The 18477-nt window shown below is 33.2% G+C and overlaps 1 protein-coding gene across 1 annotated transcript; it reads right to left on the bottom strand.

Moving 5' to 3' along the window:
• Window positions 1–827: 827 nt before the first annotated feature.
• Window positions 828–1502, bottom strand: LOC105420728 (uncharacterized). Its single transcript, XM_011625451.1, has one exon. It carries the CDS (start codon window positions 1500–1502, stop codon window positions 828–830), a length of 675 nt encoding a protein of 224 aa, XP_011623753.1.
• Between the last annotated feature and the right edge of the window lie 16975 nt (window positions 1503–18477).

Genomic DNA, 18477 nt, shown 5'->3' with positions numbered 1-18477 from the left:
ATACCAAGAATTCATAATGTCCATACTGGGTCCTGAATGCAGTCTTAGGGACATCTTCTTCCTTGAGCCGCAATTGATGATAGCCTGACCGAACGTCAATCTTAGAAAACACTTGGGCCCATTGAAGTTGGTCATAAAGGTAATCAATTCTAGGCAAGGGATACTTATTCTTTATAGTGACCTGGTTCAACTGTCTATAGTCTATACAAAGCCTTAAAGACCCATCTTTCTTTTTCACAAGTAGGACATGTGCACCCCAAGGTGATACACTGGGTCGAATGAGCCCCTTTTCCAACAACTATTGCAATTGTATTTAGTTCTTTTAATTCGGCTAAGACCATCCTATTAGGGGTTTTAGAGATGGGAACGGTGCCAAGAATCACATCTATCTCAAATTCTACCTCTCTAACTTAGGGCAAAGAGGTCAATTCCTCAGGAAAAACTTCGGGATATTCCCTCACCATTGGTATTGCTTCTAACTTGGACTGGACATCCTGATTCTCTACTACAAAGGCCAAATACCCAACACATCTTTTGGCCAACAGGAGAGAAGCCCGAAGGGCCGAAATAAGGCGCAGAAGGGAACCATCCTTAATGCCCATAAAGTTCAACTCAGGCTGATTTGGGCGTCTAAAGGTTATAGTTTTTTCATAGCAATTTACTGTAGCATAATGTGTCTAATTTATGCCTAAAATAACATCAAAATCTTGAATGCCTAACAGTATCAAGTCTATAGGTAAGACACATTCTTCAAGCAAGACTCCACAATGTTTATAAACGATATCAGTTTCTAAAGATTCCCCCATAGGTGTGCATGCTGCCAAAGTCTAGCCAAGAAGTGAAGGTCTAGCATTCATGTCGAATGCAAAGTCAAGTGCAACAAAGGAGTGCGAAGATCTAGGGTCAATCAAAATTTTAGTTTCCATGCCACAAACAAAGAGCGTACCTCGGATTACAGAGGCATACACCTTGGCCTCTTGTTCGGTGAGAGCAAATACTCGACCTTGAGTCTTTGGTTGGTTTTCTGGTCCCTTCACCAGACAGTCTTTGATCAGGTGGCCAGGCTTGCCACATCTGAAACATGCTCCTGCTCTTCTTCGGCACTCAGCCGTGGAATGATTGTCATTTCCACAGTATGGGTACGTTGGGCGTTGGTTCTCCCTTATGTCGCCCGGAGAGGTCTTTTGAATCTTCTTGGTCCTTTGGTTATCTCTTCCCCTGAAACTTCTCCTTGGAGGTGGTCGAGTCTTTCTCCCAAGGTTCCCAAACTGGGCTGGTCCCATCTTCCAGTTTCCTCCGACCCGAGACTCTTCACAATCCCTCTCAATCTTCATAGGCAAGTCTACCAAAGGGGAGAAGGTCTTGAGGTTTGTCGATATCACCCTTCCCCTTATATCGGGCTTGAGGCCTCTCTCAAATTTATTTGCCTTTCGCGCCTCCGTATTGATGATGTGTGGTGCATATCTTGACAACTCAGCAAACTTGGCTGCATATTGCTCCATTGACGGGTTTCCTTATTGCAGCTCAATGAACTCCACTTCCTTTCTTTCCCGTACAGAGTCAGGGAAGTACTTCTCATTGAATGCTTCCAGAAAGTTTTCCCACTTCACTTTTTTCCTTGACCCTTCCCATGATTGCTTCACTGAGCCCCACCAGTGCTCAACAACTCCTTCTAACATGAAGGTTCTCAACCCAACCTTTTGCTCATCCATACAATGTAATACCTCAAATATCTGTTCTACTTGTCTTCTTAATCGTTATGCTTTCTCTACTCCCCCAAGCCCCAAGAAAGTCGGAGGAGCCCACCTCCTAAACTTCTCTATCAAACTACTGTCATTTAGGTCAGGGGGGGGGGGGGGGGGGGGGGGGGGGTAGAGGGGGCTGGTATTGCCTCTTTCATCATCTGTGTCATGACCCCTAAGGTTCTGACAAATTTACCGAGAGTCTCGACGTTTTCATTACTGGAGCTTGCATTATTGGCTTGAGTCCTTGGTATCTTCAACCTAAGACACAAGCACTCAGTTACTAATCTACCCAAAACTATTCCAAAAAAACGTCTAAAAACTTCTTAAGGCAAGAATCCTATCTTGATTGCTCTGATATCATAATTGTCACGACTCTGCCTCCCTGACCTCTACCGTACCAACTAGAGGGCGACAGAGTGTGGGATCGCGACCAGAGGTCGCGAACGTCATTTAGGTGGGAGTGGCTCAACGTGTTTAGAAATGCGGAATCAAAGCAAACCACGAAAGAAAATAAAAACTCATTCATCAAGCCACATATCCCGCACAAATTAAAACTATTATATACATATGAAATCTCCAAAGTTTCTTTGCAATTCTGTCCAAGGCAGTACAGGCCTGAGAAATAACAAGACAGTATTACATCAAAACAACATTGTGGCACAACCCCCAACACCTACTATCAAAAAGTTCCTTGATCAGTTCGAGCGTCAGCTGTTGCCACCACTGTCTAGTTGCCCCCCTCAAGAATGGTCGATTATCACTCCACATAGATGAAAAAATAAAGAGAGTAACATTCAGCTATCAGAGTATCCATTATTCTTGAGATGACAGATACATCTATGCTTATTACAATTAAAGTCTGATGTTCACATGGAATGCCTAAGCTAGACAGGCATAATAAATCTATTTACTCTCCAAGTAGAAGCCACATCGATCAGGCTAAGTCACTTCTGTAACTTGGAACTTCGACCCTCATTCAAGAGAGAGGACAATGACAAATGGAGGTCCCATTTCGTAATGTCATCACTCATGCACACAATCCCTAACGCACTTTGGAGTTTTTGACAGGCTGAGGCTTTGCAAGACACGACCCTCTCCTTACGCCTTTAGGTGAGAGGGCATTACACTACCATTGGAGGCCCCAATGCGCAGTGCCCATAACAATTTGGGGGCGCGACCCACCATGTTATTCACAGTCACTCCTTGATTCCACTCTTATCATAGGAGTCGAGGTATAATATACTCAACTACCAATGGGGGACCCATTGCATAGTGATCATATCACAAATATTAATTTTTAGTATAGCAGAATCACAAATCCAACTACCAATAGAGGACCCATTCTGTAGCAGTCAGAGTTCTCATAACAGTCTCACGTATCACAATATCCACTGCCAATGGAGGTCCCATTGTATAGCAATCATGACACATATAACAGAATCACATGATGCACTACCAACGGATGACCCATTGCATAGCGGTCATGACACGTGTAACAGAATCACAGGCTCCACTACCAATAGAGGACCCATTGCGTAGCGGTCATGACACATATAACAGAATCACATATAACAAAATCACAGTATCCTATATTTTTCTGCAATTTCAAATAGTGATGTCCTGTCACAAACAGGGCAATAATACTCGATCCATTTGGAATTCAAAAATGGTTCCAAAACAAAAATTTTACTAGATACGCTTATCTTTCAAATAGGAGTGGTTTGAAAGCGTTTGGACCCCGTTTGGCCCTTCAAAAGCTCATTAGAAAGGAGGCATCCCATCTGAAACCTGATTTGCAGTTGGGACAGTGACATGTCCCACTAAGCACACTCATAATTTTCAATCTGTAAGGCATTTTGAAGTGTTTCCTAAACCAAAATTCGAGTAAAACATGTATCTTTCAAACAAGGGCAGTTTGAGAATATTTAGACTCCATTTGGGCATTCAAAAGTTCGTGACAACCAAGATAATGGTTTTGGATTTTTATGATATTTGTCCACAATGACATAACTTCGCAAATAATTGTATAACTCTCAATCTAATAGGAATTTTAAATATGTTCAACATATGATTTCAAGCGTACTCATAAATCTTTTCAATAGCAATAATTTAGAAGAAAACGAACTTCATTTGGTCAGTAAAAAATTCGTAACAACAGAGGTATTAGCTATGAAAGTTTACTAAATCTGTCAATAATAACCTACTTGCACATTTTGAAGCATAACTCTTCATGCATAAAAAATTTGAGTAAGATTCAAACATGAACATTTTATTAGACACATATATCTTTCTAATGGCAGTAATTTAATGTCATTTGGACCTCATTTGATAGGCCAAAAGTAGATTACAAGAACATAAAATGTTCTTGGAAATTACAGTGCAGTTGTAGCATTATCCAAAATGCAACCAATTAATCCCAAATGCTACATCTTAACATAAAACCTTTTTATTGACCATTAGATACATATAAACACTTAATCACAGTATTTCCATGGAAAGCAAGGAAGATTTGATATCCATTTTGGGCATACAAAGGCAAGCTAAAGTGCTGGAAATCATGGTATAATAGTGGACACTTACATCCACTATTCATACTCCTACTCATGCTCATTCTCTTACTTAATTCATGTTAAATCCATGCTTAAGGACCTATAAGATAGTTAACCCACTTACCTTGTGTGTGCAATGGTGTTCCTAGATTTCTTCTCACAACTCACTCCTCAAGCTCCTCAATTTGGGTTCCAACAAGGGTTAGAAAAGGGGGCTGCAAATGCTAAGTGCTTTGGCTTGTAAGAGTGGGACGATGGCTTGAGGGAAAGAGAGAGAGGCTTATGTACTCCGAAAGTGTGAGGTGGCAGCTTGGGGTTGCCATGTGGCAGTTTGGTGACATACTGTTTGACAGGTGGCAGCATGCAGTAGGCAAGTGGCATCCATGGGTCATGCATAGGCTTGGCGGTGTAGCGCACTTTCTCGTCTTCTTCTCTCTCACCGCCGTGCGCACTTTCTCTTTTTCTCTCTCTTCACCGCCATGCGCACTTTCTTTTCTTTTTCTCTCTTTACCGTCGTGCACACTCTCTTCTTCTTCCCTCTCACCGTCGTGTGCACTTTCTCTTCTTCTTCTCTCTCATAATTGTGCACACTTTCTCTTCTTCGTTTCTCTTCACTGCAGTGCGCACTCTTTTTTTCTTCTCTCTCACCGCCGTGCGCACTTTCTCTTGCTGGGAAAGTCTAGGTCGTTACAATATATATATATATATATATATATATATATATATATATATATATATATATATATATATATATATATATATATATATATATATATGGAAAGCCTTGCTTTGGCCCACTAGCTAACAACTACAGTGTGAACCAACGGTCCATATTGAATTTGGGCCTGATCTAATGGTCATGATTATATTTCATATTTTAATTTTAATTTTTTTCCACAAAATTCAAATCACTTAAAATTTGAGTGTATATTATTTAAAAATAGGAGAATCTAATAAAAATAATATGCAAAATATAAAATGTAAAAAATAAATTGATCAAATTTTTTTTTAAACTTTTAGGCGGTATTTCGATCAATTTTTATTTTACGTATTGTTTTTTTTTTTTTTAATATTTTTGTTAGGTGTAGCTTGACGAGAAGAATAAACATCTAAAATTTCAAGTGATTTGGATTTGTAAAAAAAACAACTGAAACATTTAAATCTGAAATGAGGTCGTGATCATGAAATTCGCCCAGATTTAATCTGGGCCGTTGGCTAACACTGTAGCTATTAGCCCGTGAAAAAAATGAGCCCAACGGCCCAGATTGAATATGGGCCAATTTGACCATCACGGATGTCTGGAAGTGTTTGAATTTTAATTTTTTTCTATAAATCCAAATCAATTGAATATTTTGGTGTGTTCTTCTCATCAAAAAAGACCTAATAAAAATATAAAAAAAAATATTCTGTAAAAAACAAATTGATCAAAATACCCCCGAAACTTTATGGGGGTCAATATTTTTTAGGTAAAATAATTTTTTGATATTTTTCAAAGATTCACCTATTTTTCATGAACACACGTTTAAAATTTCAAATGATTTGGATTTTTTAAAAAAATAAAATAAAATTCAAACATTAACGAGCATCCGTGATCGTTAAATCGGCTCAGATTATTTTTGTGAGCCCACTGGCTCACAAGATCATTTTATATATATATATATATATATATATATATATATATATATATATATATATATATAGGAAGATACTACAAAATGCGTATAGACGAAAATGAACAGTGATTTCACCTACCATCATCACCGTCCAAAGTTTAACGCATGGTCACGATTATCTGGTAGTATTTTATTTTTTATTTTTTTTAACAAATCAGAATGAGCTGAAATTTGGGGCATGTGTTCATAAAAATAGGCGACTGTTTGAAAAATATCAAAACAATATTTTACATGATATAAATTGACAAAAATACCCCCAAAAAATTTTAGGGGTATTTTGGTCAATTTGTTGCGAATTATTTTTCCTATAGTTTTATTGGGTGCGAATCACTAAGATGTACATGCACTCTAAATTTCAAGTAATTTAGATTTTTTTAAAAAAAATGAAAATTAAAAAACTACCGAACATCTGTGATCGTGGGATGAACTTTGGATGGTGATGAGGGTAGACGAAATCATTGTTCATTTTTGCCTATAGGTATTGGAAAGAGTTTTCCTGTTGACCAAAATAAATCTAAAATTTTATAAGGTATTTTAGTCAATTTATATTTTATGAATTATTTTTTCATGTTTTATTCATTGCGCCTCACTAAGATGTACATATGCTCGAAATTTTAGATCATTCCGATTAATAAAAATAAATAAATTTAAATTTGGAGAGTGATGATGGTAGGCAAAATCACTGTTCAGTTTTGCCTATAGGCATTGTGCAGTATCTTATATATATATATATATATATATAGCCTTAATAGATTCTGGGGCAGATTTAAATTGCCTTAATGAAGGATTAGTACCTACTAAATATTTTGACAAACCTACTCAAATATTAAACACTGCTGATGGAAGTAGATTATTTATTAAATATAAATTATCTAATACAATGATCTGCAATAATGAACATTGTTTTCTAACTCCTTTCATAATGGTCAAAGGATTAAGCCAAGCTGTTATCCTTGGAGTACCTTTTCTTACATTACTTTATCCAATGACAATTACTCATACTGGAATAGAAACAAGAATAGATAATACTACTATTCAATTTGAATTCTTAGATAAACCCAAAATTAAAGAAATAAATAATATAAAAGGAATTATCAAACAAAAAGAGAATTTCCTATGCTCTTTACAAACAGAAATAAAACATAAAATAATAAGTGAAAAATTACAATCCACTGAAGTAATTCACAAATTACAAACACTCAAAACTTTAATTGAAAGAGAAATTTGTAATGAATTACCTAATGCATTTTGGAATCGAAAACAACATATTTTAGCTTAAGGCGTTGAACTGCAGTAGTATGAAGATTCGTCCGAGGTGGAGGATTCTTTTTTAGTCCATCATATAAAGGTTTTGCATCAATAGCAAGGTTTTTATAGAAATCACTAATATAATTTAAACATCCTAAAATCTTTGAAGTTTGGTTTTATCTAGGATTTTATCAGGGAATTTATCAACAAATAAAATAGATCTATCAATGGGAATGATAGTGCCTTGATTAATATTATGTCCTAAAAATCTTATCTTACTTTGAAATAAATTTATCTTTTTAGTAGAAACAACTAACCCAGCATGTTTCACTGTATTGATAAAAGTATTAAGATGTTTAAAATGTTGATCAATAGAGTTAGAGAACATTAAGACATCATCAATGTAAACTATCATAAATTTATAATAGGGATTGAATACATTACTACAATCTTGACTAATACAAACCATTTTTGTGTAATAACTTTATTGAGTAAATTCAGAGTTGTAGTCCCCTCTTCTTTTATTTTGACACCAGAGGTTTCAGGGTTTTCTTTCAAATTATATGTATGAACTAAATTATCAAACTCAATGTCATCAGTATAAGTTATTGTGTCAGCAATATTATTTTGTAATTCTAGGATTTGAATCCTATGCTTTAGTTGAGATACTTCTGATTTAATGGTATATACTTATGTTTTGAGGTCAGCTATAGTGGGTTCTTTATGAAAAGCTTCATTTTGGCTGATTCTTTTCATTATAGTAGCAAAATTATATTCATCAGAAGGTTTAATTAATGAAATAGGTTTATCTTTTTGTTTCGTAAGATTATTGAATTGTGTGATTACTTCTCTTTTATCATCAGGATTCGATATTTTCTCTATTAGATCTAAGATAAAATTATCTTCTTTTGTCAGGGTATGAAGATTATGACTTGGAACGTTCTTAGAACAAGTTTCACATTGGTCGTTATCAGATTCATCAGTCGTAGTATCTGAACATATAAGATGTTCATCATGAAGATTTCCTACTAAGGACATGTCACTACCAGATTGAGAGTCTGTATCGTAACTCGTAGGAGAATCATATATTTGTACTATGTTAAATAAATTATTTCTTACTGATTCATCTACTATAAAAGTTTCGATTTTCTTTTTAACTTTGCATTGGCATTTATAATGGCCAACCTTACCACATTTATAGGAGACAGGTAATTTCCTTTTACCCTGTTTCCTAAAAGTAGAATATTTGGGAGCAAAGCGTTTGGTAAATTTATCTCTTTTCTCTTTATGTTTATATTTCTTATAATGATATTTTTCCTTTTTTCCGGATCTGTGTTTCTTTTTATGAATTTGATTACTTTTGTCTATATGATAACTAAATTGTTCACATAAATCACCTAATTCTTTTTTACCGATCATTTGTTGTTTATCTAACTGTTTTCTGAGTTTCATATCAGTGCATAAGGCTAAGCCTTCTGCACATATTTCAGCAGATAATTTTCCTAAAGTATATTTAGAATATGATATTACACCATTATTTTTATTCTTTAGTCGTTCTTTGACTTTTTCAGCAAATAAATAAGGTAATCCAGCAATAAATTTTTCTTTCCAATGTTCTAGCTGACTATCTTCCCGTAGTAATAATCGGAAAAAAAATGCATCTTTATACCATTTATAATGAGATAAGGTAGGACATCTTAAATTGGACAAAAGATCCTCAGATGTTGCAGCAAGGACAACTGTATTTCCTATAAAATGGAGTGTAATTGTATAAATTAATGTATTTACTGCATCACTTTCTGTTAGAAGGATGTCTTGATTTTGTTCATTTTTCACAGTCCATTTTCTTGTACTATTTATTATAGTTTGTTTGACATGTTCGGGAAGATGGAAATCCCACCATCCTCGAAGCCATCTTGTAATACCACAAACTATGGTTTTTGCTATTTCTTGGTCATGTGTCCCTACCATTTTGCATGAAGATGCATACATGGTCATATGTCTCATAGTGTCTAAGATTTGATGTTCAGATATTCCATCAATATTCCAGTTTACTAAAGTCCTTCCCGAATAAGAAGAAGTATTGGATATGAAAGCTTCTTCAAATTGTATATCAACTGGAGTTGGTCTCCTATGATATGGTAGGGCTGTTGCAGGTTTCCAATTTTTTGAATATGCAATTCTTTGGATTTCATCTATATGTGGACTAGATGTCATAGACTGATTAAATGCTATTTCTCTATTTTCTATTGTATCATTCATAGATTCATCAAATTCTTCCTGAAGCATTAGGGTTTCATATTCAGGAACCTTTTCTTTGGTTTTATTTGTAATATCAAGTTTAGATAATTTTGATATTAGTTGATCCCTTAATGTTTTATTATCATATCCGATTAGAAAATTTTCTTTATTTAGCTCAGGAGGAGGTTTAAATAATAACTGTTTTGGTACAGAAATGGATGGAGTTGGAGATAAAAGATTTTCAATTCGTATTGTTTGTTTGCCTATTGTTTGTAGGTAAAGATTCGTCTATTTATTTTGTTCAATTATATGAGGAAGTAAGTCAAATCTTGTGACATCTGAAAAAGTTAATTTATATGGGGTTGTTGTTGTTTCATATACAACTATTTGAGTAGAAGTACTTGATTCCTCTGTAACTTTTTCGGGGAGTTGTTTACTAACTCTTTTAATGGTTAGGCTTTATTCTGGAGGATGCATACAAGTGATTTCTTTGCCACTAGTAGTAGTAAATTTTGTGAATTGAGATTCAAGAGTATTGACTTTAGTAAATTGGGTTTCTAATGTATTAATTTCAAAATCTGGTATTGTTATATTTTTTGTCTTTACATGTATTTCTTAGCCAATCGAAGAAACATATAGTTTTCTTCTCCTTTTTTAGACATTTATTGAATTTCTTATGGAATAATTCTACTAATCTTGGCTCAAAAGTATTAAGATACCAATGCCTAATATTTTTGTTTTCCTCAGATAAATAATAATTAGTAATATGCCTTTTATTAACTTTTTCTTCTTTTTGAAGAGTTAATAGGTGAAATTATGATTCATCAGGTTTATCTTGGGCTGGTTTATATAGAGGAATAATAACATTTTCAGATGTTCTTAGTAGTCCTTGAATTTGTGGTTCAGATGTTCGACTATTTCGGGATATAGGTCTTTGTTCGGATGTCACTGGTCTTTGAGGAGACTTGTTATAAATGGTGACAGAACTTCGGGCTGGTTCTATTTTAATAGGTTTAGAGGGGATTTCTAAATCATCTTGATTTAAATAATTTCGATCACTATTAAATTGTATTTCTATGTTGCCATTATTATGTTCAACTATCCTATCTGGAATATTTTGAACTAGATACTATGGAGGTTGTTGATCATTTTGTATTGACCATGATTGTGGTAGAACTATTTTTGACCATGATATAGTTATGGAAACAATCGTATTAGATTTTACTATATTTGTTTGGAATAATATATTTGTCCTTTAGTAACTACCTGGAGTATATTCGGACATAAAGTAGTCATAACTTTATAATAAATTCGATATACTATGGCAATATTTTGAGTTCCTATTCTCATATCAAACCCTTGTGTTTTCAAGTTTAAGGATAAAACATTTAGAATATTTGGATCTATTAATGATACAGAATAATTAGGTAAACAATTAAAATATATTGGTGCACTACAAAGACTGGATTCCACCATTTCAAGTAATGAATCAGAAAACCTATTATGCCTTGTATCTCTTAGGCATACAAGGACAAAAATTTTAAGTCCTAATCGTGTTAATGGTTTAATTGCTATTTGTATTAGCCCAATATGTAGATATTTATAATTTTTATTTTTATGTACTTGTATTATTTTAATTGATAAAAGTTGAAAGTCTTCCTGATTACTGGTAACAGACAAAGTCTGTTCCACAGTTTTTATAGCATAATCTATTTTTAAATCGAATGTTCCTTTTCTATATACATTTATATGTATTTTTTGTATATTTCAATTTTGTATTTAGTTTTCAATATCATTTATAATTACTTCTTCTTTGTTCTTAATCCTTAGAGTATAACTAGTTTGTCCAACAGCTTTATTAGTAAGATTTCTAATAAAATTTTCCATTATTAGGTTGCGGATGAGTATTATCTGGACAGTCCTCCTTGACTACCTCTTATGTATGTTTCGACCTCAGCAGCTCTTTTGGCCTTAACGGTCTTTAGACTTGGTGTCTGAGCGTCTCTAACCTCAACTCTCGGACCAACTTTCTTTAATGGATAATATTCTTAGATTTCCTATGATGAAGTTGTTTTTCAGACTAGTGATTCTCTAACAGATATGAACAGTGAACAAGTGCGAACTGGTATGGCTCTGATACCATAAACCCGCCAAGATCAACCAGTTTAGATTAAATCAAAAATTACTTCGACCTGAAGAACTACTCCCTTACGATTTGTAATTTTTTCATTGGAATAAGAATATGCATACTAATACATCTCAAAAATCTAAACAAAAAACCCCCATGGACTTAGTTCCTTTACATCCATCTGAGCTCCCTGTGCTCAGCCAACCTTTTTTACCATTACAGCCCATGTCTCCACTACGATCTACCAATGTCTCAGAATATTATATTCAAAGTCCAAAGCATAATACACCAAGTTCTGCTTTTTCTCCAGCCCAAATCCCATATAAATCACCCTCTTCTTCCAAATCAGTGTATATTGACAACGCTTTTATTGCAGACATAGTCCTTGATGATAAACATGTCCAAATCAACCCAAATAAATTAGCTCCCCTATATCTTCAAAACCATTTAAGCCCTCTTAATGGTATCAAGACTAGAGAATGGTATGAGTCTGTTTTAATGGAAACCGGATCAGTTTCAATTGTCCACTTTTTTCATGGCAACACCAATTTATATGCTAATTCAAAGTGACAAATTAAAAAGTTGTTCACATATGAAGATTGGGGTAATAACCACACTCAGGGAAAAAAATTATTAAATACAAAATACCAATACGAATATTACAGATATGCTGAATATCTTGAAGCTTGGCATAAAATATTCTTCTACCAAAATCCAAATAATTCTCACTCTTGGTACATCCAGTTTAAAATGCCTATATTTGAAAGATTTCCCAGTTGGTTCCGTCATTGGTTCCTTATTTGGGGATCCTCCACCCAAATACTACCTGATTCCTTCCATGCTTTCCAACAAAAATTCTGTGAATATAATACTTGTTCAGACCAAATAGACTACAATCTGTACTTCATGGCCATTTATCAGATCCCATGGATTGTAAAATGGGAGTATGCTATTAATGAAAATACTTCGAATACTTATGAATACATTCCCCGTCTGGGAAAAAAAAATAAAATTAAATAGTGGGATATGTATAGCACTGACCCACAATCTTTTTCACTCAAGAGGATTCCTCCTTCCTCGGAGTTCTGTCATAATACTACTGAGAATAATACTGTTACTCTTAATACATTTTCTTCTTATATGAAAAAGATAAAACATGCTCATCCCCATGCTATACTAGAAGAAATAGAAAAACAACTTTTTGCAATATTTGCTGACCCTTCTACGTTACCTACAACATCATAAGAAACTGTCCAATCTGGTAATTCTCTCCTTGAAGAATTTAGCCAAAGGCCCGAAAACTGACAACACGGCCCATTGGAAAATCTCATCCTTATCCTTTATTCTGATATGACTCAAAGTAGATTCCTTATCTTTACTTTATTCCGATATGACCCAAAACAGATTCCTTTTATTTGACGAGACCCCAACTACAGTAAGTATTATTCCCTTGCATAATGCACCATTGCCAAGTGTTTGATGAGACCCCAACTACAGTGAACATTATTCCCTTGCACAATACACTATTGCTTCTCACGCACCATCAATTGCCACGTCGCCCAATTGCCACTCGCCATCAACCGACAAGTCACCTCCGTCAATCATCACCTTATCCAGCCGTATGATGCATCTATTTTAGCCAGATTCCTTGAGATAAGGAGAAGCAACAACAGCATCCCAACAGCCCTCCACTTGGCAACCATCTACACAAACCTGTGCCTATAAATACATCTTCCCTAGATAGACAACACAGGTCGAATTCAAGGAAGCCATACGAGAAGACCTTCTTCATCACTCCTCTCTAAGTCACCCCTCCCTTATTCCTCTTTGCAATTCTCTTTCTTTACTACTGTAAATTCTCATACAGTATATAGTTTTCATAACAGTCATGTATAATCGAATCAAAGTTGGTAACCTCTATTACTCTGTATTTTTAAATTTGTGATTGTAATATCTCTTCTCTTCCCTCTTACTGTCCTTACGAATGGAGTTTCTTTTCCAGTTATTATATTTGTAAACAGTGAGTTTTTATATGATCTATGAGTTTTTTATGATCTATCTGTCTATTATTGATGCAATTTAAATTAGTATTCAGTATTAAAATAAAAAATTCAATCCATACTTCTTGGATTATCTTAGATATTTATGTAATCTCTGCTGTCTTCATAATATTCTTATTCTTTTATTATATAGGAATTTTACAACAATTAATTAACTACAATTATGCTCTATTCATGTTTTTAAGGTAGTAATTTTTGGTTTAATCTAAACTGGTTGATCTTGGCGAGTTTATGGTATCAGAGTCATACCAGTTCGCACTTGTTCACTGTTCATATTTGTTAGAGAATCACTAGTCTGAAAAACAACTTCATCATAAGAAATCTAAAAAAATTATCCATTAAAGAAAGTTAGTATGAGAGTTGAGGTTAGAGACGCTCAGACATCCAGTCTAAAGACCGTTAAGGCCAGGAGAGCCGCTGAGGTCGAAACAGACATAAGAGGTAGTCAAGGAGTACTGTCCGGATAACACTTATCCGCAACCTAATAATGGAAAATTTTATTAGAAATCTTACTGATAAAGCTGTTGGACAAACCAATAATACTCCAAGGATTAAGAACAAAGAAGAAGTAATTGTATATGATATTGAAAATCAAATACAAAATTGGAATATACCAAAAGTACCTATATCTAATGTATATAGAAAAGGAACATTTGATTTAAAAATAGGTTATGCTCTAAAACTGTGGAACAGACTTTGTTTGTTACCAGTAATCAGGAAGACTTTCAACTTTAATCAAATAAAATAATACAGGTACATAAAAATAAAAAGTATAAATATCTACATATTGGACTGATACGAATAGCAATTAAACCATTAACCCGATTAAGACTTAACAATTTTGTTCTTGTATGCCTAAGAGATACAAGGTATAATAGGTTTTCCGATTCATTACTTGGAATGGTGGAATCCAGTCTTTGTAGTGGACCAATATATTTTAATTGTTTTCCTAATTATTTTGTCGCATTAACAGACTCAAATATTCTAAATGTTTTATCCTTAAACTTGAAAACACAAGGGTTTAATATGAGAATAGGATCTCAAAATATTGCTATAGTATATCGAATTTATTATAAAGTTATGACTACTTTATGTCCTAATGTACTCCAGGTAGATACTAGAGGACAAACTATATTATTTCAAACAAATATAGAAAAATCTAATACTATTGTCTTCAGAACTATATCATGGTCAGAAATAGTTCTACCACAATCATGGTCAATACAAAATGATCAACAACCTACACAGTATCCAGTTCAAAATATTCCAGATATGATAGTTGAACAAAATAATGGCAACATATAAATACAATTTAATAGTGGTCAAAATTATTTAAATCAAGATGATTTAAATATCTCCTCTAAACCAATTAAAATAGAACCAGCCCGAAGTTCTGTTACCATCTATAACAAGTCTCCTCAAAGACCAGTGACATCTGAACAAAGACCTATATCCCGAAATAGTCGAACATCTGAACCACAAATTCAGGGATTACAAAGAACATCTGAAAATGTTATTATCCCTCAATATAAACCGGCCCAAGACGAACGTGATGAATCAGAATTTCACCTATTAACTCTTCAAAACGAATAAAAAGTTAATAAAAGTCATATTACTAATGATTATTTATCTGAGGAAAACAAAAATATCAGGCATTGGTATCTTTATACTTTTAAGCCAAGATTAGTATAATTATTCCAAAGAAATTCAATAAATATCTATAAAAGGAGAAGAAAACCATATGTTTCTTCGATTGGCTAAGAAATATATGTAAAGATAAAAATATAACAATACCAGATTTTGAAATTAATACATTAGAAACCCAATTTACTAAAGTCAATACTCTTGAATCTCAATTCACAAAATTCACTACTACCTGTGGTAAAGACATCACTTGTATGCATCCTCCAGAACAAAGTCTAACCATTAAAGGAGTTAGTAAACAACTCGCCGAAAAAGATACAGAGGAATCAAGTACTTCTACTCAAATAGTTGTATATGAAACAACAACAACCCCATATAAATTAACTACTTCAGATATCACAAGATTTGACTTACTTCCTCATATAATTGAACAAAATAATTATACGAATCTTTACCTACAAACAATAGGCAAACAGACAGTACGAATTGAAAATCTTTTATCTCCAGCTCCATCCATTTCTGTACCAAAACAGTTACTATTTAAACCTCCTCCTGAGCTAAATAAAGAAAAATTTCTTATTGGAGATGATAATAAAACACTAATGGACCAACTAATATCAAAATTATCTAAACTTGATATTACAAATAGAACCAAAGAAAAGGTTCCTGAACATGAAACCCTAATGCTTCAGGAAGAATTTGATGAGTCTATAATCGATTCAATAGAAAATAGAGAACAAGCATTTAATCAGTCTATGACATCTAGTCCACGTATAGATGAAATCCAAAGAATTGCATATTCAAAAAATTGGAAACCTGCAACAGCCATACCATATCACAGGAGACCAACTCCAGTTGATATACAATTTGAAGAAGCTTTCATATCCAATATTTCTTCTTATTTGGGAAGGACTTTAGTAAAGTGGAATATCGATGGAATATCTGAACATCAAATCTTTAGACACCATGAGACATATGACCATGTATGCATCTGCATGAAAAATGGTAGGAACACATGACCAAGAAATAGCAAAAGCCATAGTTTGTGGTTTTACAAGATGGCTTTGAGGATGGTGGAATTTCCATCTCCCAGAATATGTCAAATAAACAATAATAAATAGTACAAGACAAAAAGTGAACAAAATCAAGACATCCTTCTAATAGAAAGTGATGCAGTAAATACATTAATTTATATGATTACACTCCATTTTATAGGAAATACAGCAGTCCTAACTGCAAGATCTGAGGATCTTTTGTCCAATTTAAGATGTCCTACTTTATCTCATTATAAATGGTATAAAGATATATTTTTTTCTCGATTATTACTGCGGGAAGATAATCAGCTAGAACATTGGAAAGAAAAATTTATTGCTGGATTACCTTATTTATTTGCCGAAAAAGTCAAAGAACGACTAAAGAATTAAAATAATGGTATAATATTATATTCTAAATATGCTTTAGGAGAATTATCTGCTGAAATATGTGCAGAAGGTTTAGCCTTATGCACTAATATGAAACTCAAAAAACAGTTAGATAAAACAACAAATGACCGGTAAAAAAGAATTAGGTGATTTTGATGAACAATTTGGTTATCATAAAGACAAAAGTAATCAAATTCATAAAAAGAAACACAGACCAGGAAAAAAGGAAAAATATCATTCTAACAAATATAAACATAGAGAGAAAAGAGATAAATTTACCAAACGCTTTGCTCCCAAATATTCTACTTTTAAAAAGAAGGGTAAAAGGAAATTACCAGTCTGCTATAAATGTGGTAAGGTTGGCCATTATAAAAGCCAATATAAAGTTAAAAAGAAAATCGAAACTCTTATAGTAGATGAATCAGTAAGAAATAATTTTTTTAACATAATACAACTATATGACTCTCCTACTAGTTCCGATACAGACTCTCAATTCGGTAGTGACATGTCTTTAGTAGGAAATCTTCATGATGAACATTTCATATGGTCAGATACTACGACTGATGAATCTGATAATGACCAATGTGAAACTTGTTCTAAGAACGTTCCAAGTCATAATCTTCATACCCTGACAAAAGAAGATAATTTTCGCTTAGATCTAATAGAAAAAATATCTAATCCCGATGATAAAAGAGAAGTAATCACACAATTCATTAATCTTACAAAACAAAAAGATAAACCTATTTCATTAATTAAACCTCCTGATGAATATAATTTTGCTACGATAATGAAAAGAATCAGCCAAAATGAAGCTCTTCATAAATATTTTGAAAAAATTACTCAAATATTAAATACTGCTGATGGAAGTAGATTATTTATTAAATACAAATTATCTAATGCAATGATCTACAATAATGGACATTGTTTTCCGACTCTTTTCATAATGGTCAAAGGATTAACCCAAGCTATTACCCTTGGAGTACCTTTTCTTACATTACTTTATCCAATGATAATTACTCATACTGGAATAGAAACAAGAATAGATAATACTACTATTCAATTTGAATTATTAGATAAACCCAGAATTAAAGAAATAAATAATATAAAAGGAATTATCAAGCAAAAAGAGAATTTCCTATGCTCTTTACAAACATAAATAAAACATAAAATAATAAGTGAAAAATTACAATCCACTGAAGTAATTCACAAAATACAAACACTCAAAACTTTAATTGAAAGAGAAATTTGTAATGAATTACCTAATGCATTTTGGAATCGAAAACAACATATTATTGGATTACCATATGAGCCTGATTTTGATAAAAAGAAAATACCTACAAAAGCTGGACCAATTCAAATAAATACTGAATTATTACAAACATGTAAAATAGAAATAGATGATCTATTATAGAAAAAACTTATAAGACCTAGTCAATCTCCTTGGAGTTGCTCAGTCTTTTATGTAAAAAAAAATGCTGAAAAGGAAAGAGGAGTTCCTCGTTTAGTAATTAATTACAAACCTCTTAATAAAGTTTTACAATGGATCAGATATCCAATTCCCAATAAAAAAGATTTATTAGACAGACTTATAAATGCAATCATCTTTTCTAAATTTGATAGAAAGTCAGGTTTTTGGCAAATACAAATTAAAGAAGAAGATAAGCACAAAACATCATTTAATGTACCATTCTGCCAATTTGAATGGAATGTCATGCCTTTTGGTCTAAAAAATGCTCCATCTAAATTTCAAAAATAATGAACGATGTAT

The sequence above is a fragment of the Amborella trichopoda genome, chromosome 6, assembly GCF_054954075.1.
Source record: "Amborella trichopoda isolate Santa Cruz 75 chromosome 6, AtrichopodaSantaCruz75HAP2 v2.0, whole genome shotgun sequence".
NCBI lineage: Eukaryota > Viridiplantae > Streptophyta > Magnoliopsida > Amborellales > Amborellaceae > Amborella > Amborella trichopoda.
Note: the sequence above shows the minus strand (reverse complement) of the source record. Positions and strands in the feature narration are given on the sequence as shown.

What these genes read in the sequence shown, in the direction of transcription:
- LOC105420728 (XM_011625451.1), bottom strand. Translation starts at nt 1,502, where the DNA reads ATGGAGCAATATGCAGCCAAGTTTGCTGAGTTGTCAAGATATGCACCA.